This window comes from Equus przewalskii, chromosome 27 (genome assembly GCF_037783145.1).
Source record: "Equus przewalskii isolate Varuska chromosome 27, EquPr2, whole genome shotgun sequence".
Lineage (NCBI taxonomy): Eukaryota > Metazoa > Chordata > Mammalia > Perissodactyla > Equidae > Equus > Equus przewalskii.
In genome coordinates this window covers 32,975,526-32,990,516 of record NC_091857.1, presented here as the reverse complement: position 1 = coordinate 32,990,516, position 14,991 = coordinate 32,975,526, and the positions used below count along the sequence as shown (strand labels likewise).

General features: G+C 44.9%; 1 protein-coding gene across 9 annotated transcripts in view; it reads left to right on the top strand.

Moving 5' to 3' along the window:
* Positions 1-13,186, top strand: part of HLCS (holocarboxylase synthetase) — a 199,786-nt gene extending 186,600 nt beyond the window's left edge. For all 9 annotated transcript variants that reach the window (XM_008519338.2, XM_070597628.1, XM_070597629.1 and 6 more), the window contains 4 exons: positions 923-1,083; positions 5,361-5,475; positions 7,865-8,078; positions 9,910-13,186. In XM_008519338.2, coding sequence (XP_008517560.1) covers positions 923-1,083; positions 5,361-5,475; positions 7,865-8,078; positions 9,910-10,081 — 662 coding nt within the window. In that variant the 3' untranslated portion in view covers positions 10,082-13,186. The remainder of the gene's footprint in view (positions 1-922; positions 1,084-5,360; positions 5,476-7,864; positions 8,079-9,909) is intronic.
* Positions 13,187-14,991: the final 1,805 nt, after the last annotated feature.

Genomic DNA, 14,991 nt, shown 5'->3' with positions numbered 1-14,991 from the left:
ATTTGGGGTCTGGCTGAGAGTGGATTCCCTGCTTGGTGGTCGTGCAGGATGCACTTGGCCCTCCCCCTCCCCACCCCAGCTGGTGCCAGGCCAACCTAGACAGGCTTTAACTCTCAGAGCCTCTTGGGCCTTTCTCAGAAGAAGCAACGAAATAGCAAATCCACCGTTTTCCGCTTCTTTCTCTTGGACGTGTCTTTTGAAGAGAACTCAAAAGAGAAAAACTCATTTTATCCAAACCTGTGGGGCTCAATATGGTGGTTTAAAAAAAAAGACATAGAAGAACTTTGATTATCCCTCCCATTTTGATATTTTATTTTCTTGACTTCTATTTTAAAGGAAATAACTTAAAGTTAATATCAGGGATCACTTTTTAAATTCAGCTTCTTTTTTTTTTTCTTTATAATAGTGAGATATAATTCACATACCACACAGTTCCCCCATTTAGAGTGTATGACTCTGTGGCTTTTAATATATTCACAGGGCTTTGGGACCATCACCACAATAGGGATCACTTCTAAAAAGTGGCTTCCAGGACCTCTCCTGGACCAGTATAGATTTGGTCCAGTTTTCCCACTGTCTCTGCTTTTGCCTGCATTACCATACGGTGAGAAGTAAACCGAGAGTGATGCTCAGACACTGTAAGACTTTGAATCATCAGTGCATTAATGATATGCTCACAGAGGCAGAACATTATGCTAATTATTGGCAACTTGTTCAGCAGCAGAGCTTCAGATTTTAAAAGCTTCTCTTTGACTGAGTTAACCCCAGAATCTCCAAGCATCTTTATCAGTCCAGGTTTATTCAAGTAGGACACATCTTCAGTGTGTGGCTCTGAGTCCTCAGCACATTTTCTGGCACAACGTGCATCTGAGTCTGTCCACGTGGCAAAGTGGCCGGTTTCCTGATGGGGCCTGTGTTCCAGGGCGGGGAAGGAATGCTTGGCTGAGCCCCGTGGGATGCGCTCTTTCTACCCTGCTTGTCTCCATCCCGCTGAGATCCCAGCTGGGACAGAGGATTCCGTTTGTCCAGCATCTGATGTCCCTGGCGGTCGTGGAGGCAGTCAGGTCCATTCCTGAGTATCAGGTACGTGCAGTTTTATCACCGTTCCATCCCCGCTGTGTGTGCACATCTCAGCTCAGGTTCGTCTGTGTTATCCGTCTGGATGATTGCTGCGTGTGGAGCCTCAGCCTGCTCTTTGCAAAGCTGGCAGCAGAGTGCTCCTGGAGTTTTAAAAGCACTGTCAGATTTTATGGCTGCTTCAGGCTCACTGGAATGCGTTTATTCCCCAGAATTCCCTTTCTGTCCTGTCATCAGATTTCTCAAACATCCTAGTAAGGGCAAGCCTTTTTTTTTTTTTTTGGTTTTCTTTGAAGCATGTTGGCCTGGATGGTGGGGCCATTTGTCTGTGTTTTCTGGTGAAGAGGCTTATTTTATAGACCCCAAAAGCCTTCTCACTTCCTATCTTCATTCGCCACAGTCCATGCTCAGCAGAGCCGTCCTTTGTCTGAGGCTGCCCAAGTTCAACGTGCAGGTTTGTTCGGAGTTGTCTGACCCCAGCTGTATGGACACACGGGCCTGCTTCATTGTTGCTGTTGGGTGTTTTGGTGTCAGTTATTAAGAAGGCAAGGAAGTGAGAGCAGTTAACACAGTGGCTGCAGCCTTTTCTCCCAAACCCAGCCTTCATTACCATCTCCCCCTCCTCAGTTTTCCTGGAAGAATCTCCTATGGCTATAAAGAGGAGGTTCCTCCCCACTTCCCTCCCACCTATAGCTCTAATATTGGGCTAAAAACAATTATTGTATTAATTCCTGAAACAAGATGCTAAGATCATGACTCTTTTTTTCTTTTCCTTCTTGTTCTCCCTAAAGCCCCCCAGTACATAGTTGCTTATTCTAGTTGTGGGTCCTCCTGGCTGTGCTGTGTGGGGTGCAACCTCAGCATGGCCTGATGAGCAGTGCCCTGTCCAGGCCCAGGATCTGAACTGGCGAAATGCGGGGCCACTGAAGTGGAGCATGCAAACTTAACCACCTGGCCACGGGGCCGGCCCTTAAGATCATGACTCTTAAAGGAGGCCTGTCATCAGCGTTTAAACAGAGAAGCAGCCTCTCCACTGCCCCCTTAAACCCCCTCCGATGTGGCCATGTCCTCACAGCCCCTGTGTGTAGGACTGCAGGACGTGTTTCCATATGACGTCAAGTCACTGGCCTGCACACTGAAACAGGACATTTATCAGCAGGTGCTTGGCATCCTGGCTGTGTCTGACGGGCTCAGGCTCCTACACTTTCACAGACCTTCACAGGCCCAGCCTGCAGCCCTCTAGCTGGGCATTTGGCCTGGTATAAAGCACTTGAGAAGATAAAAGTTCTGTCATGAGGGAAAAGATTTTTAACCCTAGCAACAGGTTAATTCGTCTTAGGAAAATAAATTTAAATTTAAAATTAGTCTGCTTAGCTTTTTCATGGCTTTGATTTTGACCTTGTAGCCTCACTGGTTCCCTTAGCGAGCATTCTTTGAGTGCCTGCTGTGTGCGAAAGCTGTGCCAGGTGCTGGGGGCAGCAGGATGGGGGCTGGGAAGCTTGCCCTCAACAGTGCACCTGGGGGCCCTGGGTCCCCCGTTGTCCTTAAAAGGCTCCCACCAAAGTTCTTTTCCTTTGTCCACAGTCGTCCAGCTCAGCCTCACCTGTATGATGTGACTTTGGTTTTATTCTTATTTTATTTTCAGTTTTGCTAAGATACAGTTGACATACAGCACTGTGTAGGTTTAAGGTGACAACGTAGTGACTTGACTTACACATATTATGAATTGATGACCACAATAAGTTTAGTTAACATCCATCACCTCATATGGTTACCAAAAAAAAAATTTTTTTTCCTTGTGATGAGAACTTTTAGGATCAGCTCTGTCCGTATTTATTTTTAACACTGTCCAGTTAGCCTCCACGGTATAGTACAGGATGATTGAAATAGGACCCAGCTGCATCGAGTTTGCCATTCTAAGGTCCTTCGCTCAGGCCCCAACTTTCCCTGGCCAGATGTCACTCTCAGCAGACAAACCATGCCCAGTCTCCCGGACCAGAGGCAGCATCACTGGAATATTCGCCATTCCTTCCAGAACCCTCGTTGGTCTGCCCACTCTTCCTCCTGCTGTTTCCTCTGTCTGCAGGGTCCTGCCGGCTGCCTGTAGGCCTCTTCCCACCCACACATTCCTGCTCCTGCTCCCTTCTCTGCACCTTGAAGTGCTCTTCGCCCTGGGAGGCCCAGCTCAATTGCTGTTCCCAGAGCCTTCTAGCCACAAACCCTCCCTCCTATAACACTTCACGGCACTTTAAATGTCTAAGCCCCTTTGATGGTGTCTCCCATGGATTGCTCTCAAGCAGAGTTCTTGGTGCTCCTGTTTTATCTCCTACAAAGGAACCAGCTGTTTGAATGCACGGTCAGTTTTATTTTGGTCCCCAAAGAGCCTGGCATGGTGCTTTCTGCACAGGAGGCCCGCGGCAGCTGTTTGAATAAATGATGGAGACAGTGAAAAGTAAGCACGCGGCCTTTCTCTTCATCTTGGAATAGATGGCTTTGTTTACTTGCTTGAGAACCCAAAATGGCATAAGCTGAAACATGAACTAAGCAGATCTGAAAATGCGAAGTGAAACAGGAGAGCAGGGCCAGCAGAAGCCCCCGCGGTGAAGGAGCTGCTGCTGAGCTATGGCAAGGATGCTGCTGGGCGCAGTAGGACACAGGAAAGTGGAAGAGGAGAAAGGAAGGGAATTGGGGGAGTGACCAAGACCAAAGGCTCCAAGTTATGGATTTTCGGGACCAGCGTTCCTCACCCTTGGCACTATTGACGTTTGGGCCCACACATCTTGGTTGGAGGGCCATCCTGTGCATCAGAGGATGTGGAGCAGCATCTCTGGCCTCTCCTCACTAGATGCCAGTGGGACTCCTCAAGCTACCACAACCAGAAATGTCTCCCAGTATTGCCAAAATATCCCTGGGGGGGGGGGGGGAGGGGGCGCAAAATGCCACCCGTGCACTGAGAACCCTATTCTAGACAGAAGAAATATGAAGCTCCCGCTCAGTTGAGGGTCACGGTGAAAGCCCCACATTTTATTTGAACCTTTGTTCTTCTGTGCTCCTGCATTTCTTCTCTCAGCCTAGAGAATGCTCTGCCAGGGCAGGTGAGCATCTGAGGACCAGAAATGTATTCTAGCTGAGCAAGGTGGAAAGAAGGCCTGTTGGCAGGAGAGAGGGGGTTTCTTGGGAGCTGCAGTCTACACGGCATGGTATTAAGCACCCGGAGGATTGGTGTCAGCAAGCCCTGGGTTTGAATCCCAGCCCTGCCACTTCCGAGTTGTAACCTCAGGCAAGCCAGGCAATCCCTTTAAACTGCAGTTTCTTCCTCTGTTACATGGGGATGACACTAGCACCAACACATGGGTTTGGTATAAGTAACACACAGACCAGTGCTGAGATGGGGCTTGGTGCCGTGCCAGCCCCTGGGACTCCAGCCGTCAGCTTCTCTCTGGTCTCGGTTTTATTTTGCTGAGTGTCTCCTTCTAGCCTTATGTGTCCAGATGGGCTTTGTCTACCCACACGTGGCACAACCTGGCTGCCAGCTCCACGCCCAGGAGGCCTGGCAGTTCTGGTGCCTACAGGGTCTCACCCAGTCTGTGTATCCCAACTTCAGAGTCACGGCGGGAGGTGGGGGTCTGAGTGGCCCAGCGCAAGGCACTGTCCACCCTTGGATCATTCCACTGTGACTGGGGCACACCCTTCAGGATGGAGACAGAGCGGGCCACAGGACAAGTCCATTTCTGTTGCCCAGGCTGACAGCTGGCAGTTCTCTGAGGCCTTCTCTGATCACTCAATAAAACCAGTTCCTCCCCTGTATCTCTGTAGATTGTACTCCAGATGTTTCTACGTGCCTCTTATGTCATTGCTTAATTCAGGGCCATCTTTCTCTCTCAAGCTGTTTAAGGGAAAAGAACCCTGAGAGTATCAGTCTGTCCCTGTCCCCCACCCCAGCACAGGATGGGGACTCCATGGTGATGGTTTTTGATACTGAGATGATGGACCCAATTCACAAGATAGGCATCATCAGAAAGTGTTTTTGATGATGATGGAGGTGGGGAAAATGCTGGGATTTCAGCCGAATGTGTTCTTTAGGTCTCTCCTTATAGCTCCAAGAGGTGCTTTAACAGTGCCTTGTCCTGAAGGAGTGATCAGCTGTCTGAAAAAGAAGAGGGTGAGCCCTGGGGTTCTGTTAGTTTCAAGAGTATTCTGCACATCTTCCTTTTAGCTGGATGACCTCACCTGGTCCCTTTGTGTCCTGTCATTGCTTGATTAATATGCAGATTTTCCTTTAGGATATCGACTTACGAGTGAAGTGGCCCAATGATATTTATTACAGTGACCTCATGAAACTTGGTGGAGTTCTGGTTAACTCAACGCTTATGGGAGAAACGTTTTATATACTTATTGGTAAGTTTTTAAAGCCCTTTCTTCAGCATTTTTAGATTAATAAAAATTAACATGGGGGACTGGCCTGGTGGTGTGGTGGTGAAGTTCGCACACTCTGCTTCAGTGGCCTGGGGTTTGCATGGACCTACGCACCACTCATCAAGCCATGCTATGGCAGTGTCTCATCTACAAAATAGAGGAAGACTGACACAGATGTTGACACAGAGGGACAATCTTCCTCACCAAAAAAATAAATAAAAATGGTTTATACATGGCTACACTGGGGGAAGTGGATTATCATCTGGGATTACTTTTGCCATGAGTCTTGAGTTAGAGAACAGAATATGTATGTGAAACAGGCCAGACTGGTTGAAAGCCCTTTGAGGGGTTTAGCATTCCTATCTGCGGCCATGGAAACCACCAAATTGGTTTCACATCAATCAGGCATTTTCTTACACCTCTCCCCACTGTGCTTCTCCTTGAATTAGGAGTGGTGAAGATAGACATTTAATGTACCAATTTATAATAAGAAAAGAAAGTTGATTTCAAGGATGGATCTCCTGGTGGTCTTGCACTCTTCATTTGACCTTCCCAGGCCGTGAAAAAGTTGCCTTCTTTTTGACCTTCAAAAGAAGCACCAGGCTGGTCAAGGTCGGGTAGAGAATGGCCGTTTCACTGCAGCACGTCCGTATCAGGCGAGGAGATGGATTCAAAGCAGTTTCAAAAGTTCTTAGGCCCCTGGGCATCCAAGCGTCAGCTTTTCCCTAATGCCCAGGAGGACTTGATTGGTGTTCAAAAATCAGTAATAGACAGAAAACATGTGACCGTGTGTTGGAAGTGCCAGCCAAAGAACACAAGGCTTGTGTTCCCAGCTCTGCAACCCACTGGCAATATTATTCTGGGCAAGCTGCTTCATATCCTCAGAGCTCCATTCCCCATCTTTAAATGAGTAATTGTGCCAAATGCAGAGATTCCTGAGTAGAGCCCACAGACATCAGGAGGCCTCAGGATGGCTTCAGGGGAGCTAAGGAGTTCTGTCAGGGCAGGGGAAGTAAACATTTTCCTTGGGGAGAATCTAGAGCTTTTATTAAATTTTTAAGGCCATGGGAGGTGGTGGGAGGGTGGCGGGGGGCATCTTTGGGGAAAGATTCAAAGTCACCAACACGGGTGCTCTGTGGGCCTTTGAAAGACACAGCCTAAGTTGACAGTAGTCAATGTTGCTATTTTCCCCAGGACTTTGAGTTCTCTGAATCCAGGGGAGATTGTTCAGTGCCATACACCCTTAATTTAATACCTTACGCTCCATAGGTGCCTCAGCTATTGTGTATGCTGTTGGAGGAATGAACAGATGAACAACTGGAGTTTCTGTCCCTGTTGCTATAGTTACTTGTTTTTTGTTTCAGATGTAATTTACATTGCTTTGTATTTTAATAGCCAGCATACTGGGGGTGGGGGTGGGGGGGAATCTGAGGCCAATCAGTCCTTCCCTTCACCCTGAAAATGGCTCAGAACATTTACCAAAGAATACCGTTACTGTGACTGTCATCGTTCTATCTGAGGCGAGTATCTGGGGCATTTTTTTTCTCAGAGGCACTGAAAACACAGTCGTCTTACTGCCTAGTTCCTGCAGTATTTCATTTCTTATTGAAGACTTCTTTCTGGTTGATTCATGGCCCTGCTGAAGACTGAGGGTCGGCTTCTCGGAAGACGCTAACCTCTCCCGGAGGGGATGGTGATATTAAGTAACAGCAGAGATAAGCCTATTCAGGCCCCACTGCTGGTAACTCACTCTCCCGAAGCCTCGGTTTGGGAGCCTGTAAAAGAGCCACTGAACATGGGTTGGCCCCTCGCCAACAGCGTAACCCTAGCACCGAAGACTTCCAAGGATAAAGTATTAAAAGATGTGTTCTTGGGTTATGCCTTGACCAAGGTTTGAAATCTCTGAATCCAGAGTTTATCCTTAAGACCTGAGTAACATTCTTTATTTTCAAGCGTGTGTTCTATTATTCCAGTAGGAAAAGAAAGAAGAGATTTTATTTTATATTGGGCTCAGTGTGGAGTTACAATTCCTAGCTAGACCACACGAGGTGGCATTGCTTCAGAAGCGACTCTAAGAGATTTTGTCCCGTTCATAGCTTCTGTTTAATTGAACCCAACGTGGCTTGCTTTTTTCCAACTTATTGGCAGTAAGGTTGGCATGGTCGTAGTTTGAACAAGGATAATAAAGAAACATGAAAAGGAAGATGTCTCAAAGATATATTATTCTTTAAGTGGCCAGAGACAGTCAATTTGAAGTGACTCAGGAAGTTGTCAGTAAACGCTGTAACTTTTTCCGGGTGGTTGAGAGCAAGCTGTGATGCCATCAATAGGTGGAGCTGCTCATGTTTTTCAATTATTTGTTTTTGTCCAGGCTGTGGATTTAACGTGACTAACAGTAACCCTACCATATGCATCAACGATCTCATCCTAGAATACAACAGGCAACACGGGACAGACCTGAAGCCCTTAAGAACTGATTTCCTCATCGCCAGGACTGTGACCGTGCTGGAGAAACTCATCGACACGTTTCAGGACAAAGGGCCCAATGGCGTTCTTCCCCTTTATTATAAATATTGGGTACACAGGTCAGTGTTGGCTCATCTTCATTCTTTTAAAATTCCTTATTAAGTAAATAGTTCAGTATCTTAAACCGAGAAACTAAGCACTGGTCTAGAGCATGGCTATTTACCTTTCTGATGGAGAAACCTGGTGGACCGCACCTTGAGCGAGTTAGCATCACCAGTAACAGGAGGGACTGGCACGCCGTGCCTCCTGGTGGGATGCAGTGGGGAGGACCCAACATCCCTAGAGAGTTTCCTGCCCAGCGTGTTTAAGCTGAATCTAATGTAAGGAAATAGACAATGTAAATCATAGAACATTCTAGATAATAGTGGTTTTCAGAGTGAGATCCCCAGGTGGCAGCAGCAGCCTCACTTAGGAACTTGTTAGAAAAGCAGATTCTTTTTTTTTTTAAAGATTGGCATCTGAACTAACAACTGTTGCCAATCTTCCTTGTCTTTTTTTCTGCTTTTTCTCCCCAAATCCCCCCAGTACATAGTTGTATATTTTAGTTACGGGTCCTTCTAGTTGTGGCATGTGGGATGCCGCCCCAGCATGGCCTGATGAGTGGTGCCACGTCCACGCTCAGGATGTGAACCGGTGAAACCCTGGGCTGCCAAAGCGGAGCACACAACTTAACCACTCGGCCACGGGGCTGGCCCCAGAAAAGCAGATTCTTGAGGCCCACCCTGGACCTCCTAACCCAAAAACTCTGAGGCTGGGGCCCAGCGTCTATGTTTTAACAAATGCTCCTGGGTATTCTCCGGCATGGAAAGTTTGAGAAGCAGTGATGTACAGAAGAGGCCTCCACCGTTCAAAATGTCTCAAAAAACCAAAAATAAAAAGAAGGTGGGAGAATCTTTACTCTCTTGTTTGACCTTAAAGAAGACGTAAGAGGCGTGACAGTTAAATGCAGTGTGTGATTCATAATTAGCTCTTGGATGGGAGGGAGCAGCCACAAAGGCTCTTTATGGGGCAGTGGGGGAATTTGAACATGGACTGTGTATTAGATAAGGTATTGTATCGAGATTAGATTTCTTGAGGGTGCTAATGGTATTCTGGTTTTGTAGGAGATTGTTTTTATTCTTAAGAGATACATACTGAAATATTTAACTACGAAGTGTCCTGATGCCTGCAACTTATTTTTAAATGTCAGCAAAAAAAGCATGGAAGTGTGTGTGTGTGTGTGTGTGTGTGTGTGTGTGTGTGTGAAGAGAGAAAGCAAACATGGAAAATGCTATCAGTTGGTGTGAATATAAGTGAAGGGAATCTAAGGTTCGTTGTACTATTTTTTCCAACTTTTCTGTAGGTTTGAAATTCTTCAAAGTAAATATTTGGGGAGGGGGAGTTCTGTACTTTAAAAATTGTTGACAAGGATCTAACTCAACAAGCACAGTTGGAAAATATTCGAAAGAAGTAGTCTTAGAATGAGTTTAACTTATAGTTGATACCACCCAAGTTTGTTTTATAAAATAAAGCTTATCTTTTCAACTCAGCTTCTTTTTCCCCCAGTCTCAGCTGAAAAACCTAGAGAGTTGTACAGGTTTCTTAGAAGTGCTAGAAGATGAGGAAGTGGTCAAGTCGCCATCCCAGAGGAACACAATTAGGAGGAGTGACGTCATTTATAAGAGAAGAAATTCCTGACTCCCTGTTGGACTTTGCATCATCCCAGTTATTCTAGTAGTTACCAGAGCCATTCATGTGGGAGCAGTGCCAGTCAGAGCAGTTTACCCATATCTAGCCGAGCCCCCTCCCTCACCATCCCCAAATCCCTTTGCATAATGGGTAATTGCTTAACTAATCATCTCGGGCCACTGCATTCCATTTCCCAGTGACTATGCTCTTCTTTATTTTCAGTGCTCAGCAAGTCCGGCTCGGAAGCTCCGAGGGGCCAACGGTGTCGATAGTCGGCCTAGATGATTCTGGGTTCCTTCTGGTTCACCAGGAGGGTGGCGAGGTGGTGACCGTGCATCCGGATGGCAACTCCTTTGACATGCTGAGAAACCTCATCATCCCTAAACAGCGGTAGTCCCCGTCTCCAGGAAGACAGAGAGACAGAGACAGCCCCGGGCCTGCCGTCCTTGCTCACTGGGCCTGCTGCTTGGGCTGGGCTGCGGGAGAGAGGGCAGAGAGGGCAGCAGCTGAGATGAGCCGGGGGTGACGGAAGTGCAGAACCCCCAGAGAAGCATTCCAGTTGAATTTCTGCAGCCCGTGGATTTGGAAAACTAATTTAGAGTTGCAGGCAAATTTTTTCTCCCTCCAATTAATCTGTTTAATTCTTTAATTTTGTTCTGTCTGCTATCATTTTATTTGAAGATGTTCTGGAGTAGAGGGTTGACAAGTGGAAGATTTAGTTCAGGTAAAGCCCCACCATAGGTGTGAAATTGTTCTCTCCCTTGAGCTTTGATGTGTGTTTCTTGGCCGGAAAAAAAAAAAAAAAAAAAGGTTTATACATGGAAACAGAATGGAATAATGCAAAGGTTTCCCAGTAGTGAAGACCTTTATCCCTAGACTATTAAAAGATAAATCAAAAAAAGCTCTCCAGCCTAGGCTAGTGGTGAATTAGAGGTATGGTAACACTGTTTATAAGCATCCAGGGAGGTGTTTTCCTACAGGAACATACATCATCACTTAGTCATTTTATTTATTTTTTTGTTAACGAAGAAAAGAGAAGGTAGAGTTCCGAAGAGTTCCTCTCGGCCTCGTGGTTTGGGGTCCAATAACAGCGTCTGAATGCCTACAGAGATGCGTCTAGCTGGTACGGTTGCAATGATCTTGTCCAGGAAATCAGTTCATTACTTTGACGTTAATTTACGAGCTCTCCTTTCATAAGTTTAAATTTACTGCCTACTCTGAAGTGATGAGATCAAGTTCAAGATCCTTAAAGCGTTGATTAGGCATTGCCTGGATGTGGGGGTGGGTGGTTTGGCTCTAACAGCTGGAGATGAAGTCTCGCTCTCATACCGCATGCAAGGGAGGATTTAGAGCTTTTAAGCCAGTTTCAGGCTTGCTTTGAAATGGGGAGCGTTCCTGCCAGACTGTGCAGTACACAGAATGTAGAAGTATGTGGCATTTTATTCGTAAGTCTTAATTTTTTTGCCCCTTTTTCCTATATTGCCGCGCGAGAAAATGTTACTGATACTGAATGCCATCATTTAGGAGGGAGGATGTGTGTGTGTGTGTGTGTATGTGAAGCTTTAAAAGATGTTCAGACTCTGATGCCCTAAGTTTTCCACGGAAGAACAAAAGAAAGGAAGCCTTTTGATACGCACTTGCTATTTCCAGATGGACTCCACGCTTTTTCCATGTAACTCCTATCTGTGTTGAACTTCTGAATCATACACATTACTTTTCAGCCTTAAAAGGCCCATTTTTGTCCACTTTTCTCTCTTCCTGCCAGTCCCAACTGAAATTAGTGGAAAGAAAACTTGATGGAACTCTCAGCTTTAAACAAAATCCCCTCATTGTACACCAGCACCATCTTTATCCAGTTCTTACCCAGTCAGGCTAATTCCAGAAACTTGTGGTTTTCAGTATAAAATCTGTCTACCTTTAGCCAGGCACAGGCAGCCCCATAGGAAGGAAAAAAATAACATGTTTAGTTAAGTACACCAACCCAATATGTGTTTTTTGGAAGTGTAACTTTAAAAGAAGTTCAAAAGTAATTTTTGCAAATAAGGCTTCAATTAGAATTATTTTTCTAAAAAAGGAAAAAAAAAAATCACTCTCCTAAATGCCCAAATCTTCCTGTGGAATTAGTGACAAGTTTAAATAAAAGTCCATACCACCCCAAAATTACAAAATGGACTCACCCTTGAGAGGGCATCTGCAAAATATCATCGAGAAGAAAGATCTCCAGGCTAATGTTGCAAGTTTCATTTCTCAAACTTTGTAATATAAGGCAAGTCATCTCTCAGAGCTGCCATCAAGACTTTTTGAATTTCTTTGGGGGGTTATTTAATGAAAAACATGTTTTGTTTTAAGCTGAAGTTCTATTCTAGACAGTTCTGCTTTGGGGAAAAAAATGTTATCATTTAATTTCCTTTCTGTAAATTAAAACTAATGACGTGTGGCCACGTCAAAGCAGATGGAGATGTTCGGGGCAGATTGCTTTGCCTCTGTGCTTTTAAGACCATTCTTGTGCCGACATCCACTTGTCTTAAGGGAGATAGAACGGACTTGAAGCAGATGCCGCATTTTTCATAAACCTGATTTTACCAAAGACTTTTGAAATTCTGCTTCATATAGAGCAGCTGAATAAAGGCATTTTACTTACAGCTGTTAGCATTAGGGAAACCGATACACTCATCCATTTGGGGCGTTTCTGTACCCGGCAATCTACGATCTCAAGGAACTTTAAAGTCTTAACAGAAAATCTTGCATTTTCTTCTTAATCTTTAAAACACAGCAACGAAACTAACCTAAGCACAGGACTGGCATGTGCTTCTAGGACGCTGAATTATCCCCCAGTTTAGAGGCTGTGCATTGAGCATCTCCCAGGTTATGTAAAAGGCAAGACATCCTCCCTTCTGGCTTATAGCAGATTTCAGAGGAACTCTTGGAGAAAGGCCCCTAAAACAGGACAGCAGCAGCTGGGCTTCCTTGTCTCCCGACCAGAGCAGTGCTCCTTGGCACTGGGAATCCTGGCTGCGTTCTCAGGGTGTGGGCAAAGTAGGATTTGTGTTCGGTGTCAGTCGGTGGGTTCGCTGATGCAGCATGCTGACTTTGCCTGCTGTGGGAGCGAGTGGCCAGATGAGCGGGGGGTGCACAGGCCCAGGTGGGGGAAGCCCGTAGCCTCCAACTCCCCACCCCCCACATACACACGGGGACACGGGGAGGCCTACTTAGTCACCCCCCACCCTAGTCTGGGAGCGAGAGAGAAGCCAGCCTCACCCAACACTTTCAGAATGCAAAAAGGAGGCATTTGAGGCTTATTCTCTAGATTTGTTTGCTTTGAACCGGCAGAAAACTGAGCATCCTTATTCCTGGGTAATTACTATGCATATTTGAAATAAAAGAAAGTGTAAACCTTTGCATTTTTAGCTTTTCAAAGATTCATCTCTGAAAAGGAATTACTTTAAACCAATGCCTATAAAAAGCAAGTCTACCAAAATAAACTTTGACTTTCTATATAGTTTGGGCTTGTTCTTATTTTTACCACAAATTTCATTTTTAAAAATAAGCAAGTACTTTTGGTTACAGTATTTTTATTCATATTTAAACATTTTTACAAAATAAATAGTTTTACATAGTAAGGAATATGTATGTATTTCTAAGTATTAAGAAACTGGGTGCTTTTTTCCTTTCTTTTTTGATGTATTTTTGACAAATGTATTATGCATCATACAAAAGAGAAATCTTATTGCTCCAAAGAATGAAAGTCAGCAAAACCCAAAAGTATAAGCCTTTTAAACTGAAGTGAGAAAAAAATTAAATCACAATTTAATGTGTTTTTAGACTTGAAAATAAATTTAACGTAATAACAAGTTTAACATAGGAACAGATTTTGTTCTTGTAAAACTTTTCTTATTCTTTTGTGAACACTGCTTGACTTTCGTCTCAACAGTTTTCTCCCCAAGATTTTAACCTGAGATCTCATACTTAAGTTTAGGAACTGCTTGAATAATGCATTTTAGATAACGCAAGCGGTACAATTCACTAAAAGTTTAAGCTACTGTAATTTTCTGGTGTCTGTTTGAAGATGTTTTTATTCCATTTTATCCATAGCAGCCCCCACAGTCTACCTTAACTGTCTTACAGTTAGAACAAATTACAACTTTGGGTGGACTTTATACAGGAGTCATTGACGGGATACTGCTCTCCCACCCTTAGGGTTAGGGTCCGAGGGAGGAAGGCGTGGCCCATCGGACTTTAAAAGGACAAGGAGGTGGGGGGTGAGCAGCCCTTCACACCCTGTTCACTTCTCTACAAAGGTATGAATGGAATCGCCTTTCTAGAAAGGGCTTCCATGAACATAAAGGAATTCCTTTCCCTGGGAGGCCATGGAGGGCCGAGCCAGTCTTGAACTGGGCTTATTTCTCAAATCCATTTGATCTGGCGTTTTTGTCAACATGTTAGGACTCACTGAGATTTTTCTTTTTCTTCTTTTTTTGTGAAAGGGAGGCATATTTATTAAAATGCTTCCTCTTCCCCTGCCAGAGCCTCACAGAAGTCAAGAAACGATATCCCCAGCTTAAATGTGCAGACTCTTAAAGAGGGAGGTAACAATATTAGGTTGCCATAGAAACTGCTGTTAACTTTGCATTGAGCTGCTGGCCGCCTGGAAGCCGGCTCGTGTAGGAATCTGCCTTCCTGTTCTAGGCTATGAAAACCGTGATGTGTGTTTAGACAAGGAAGTTTTCTCTAGTACATGTTTTATTTTTCAAGTACATACACACTCATGTTAAGCTTATTTACGCTATCATTTGTAAATTTATAAACCATCTGGGGCCAGCCAGGTAGCACAGTGGTTAAGTTCGTGCACTCCACTACTCTGCTTTGGCAGCCCAGGATCCACAGGTTTGGATCTCAGGCAAGGACCTACACACCACTCATCAAGCCATGCTGTGGCAGCATCCCACATACAAAATAGAGGAAGACTGGCACAGATGCTAGCTCAGGGACAATCTTCCTCACCAAAAAAAATAGATACATAACGGTTTTATTCAGAGTAACCTTTGATCTTAAACTGCTCCGAAAGGCTTCAAGATTTGTATTTACTAAATATAGCCCCCAATGGTTAATAACAAGGTAGACAGAAAAGCATACTGCAGTTCTTTATTCAAAAATGTCAGGTGATAGCGCCTGCTCCTCAAACTTGCACTTTCCAGGAATCATGGTTTAACTACGAGACTCGTGAGCATAAAAAATAATACCCCAGGCTTATTTTGTGTATGCACACACTCAAAGAGCTCCTAATGAGGTACAGGTAAGTGCAGG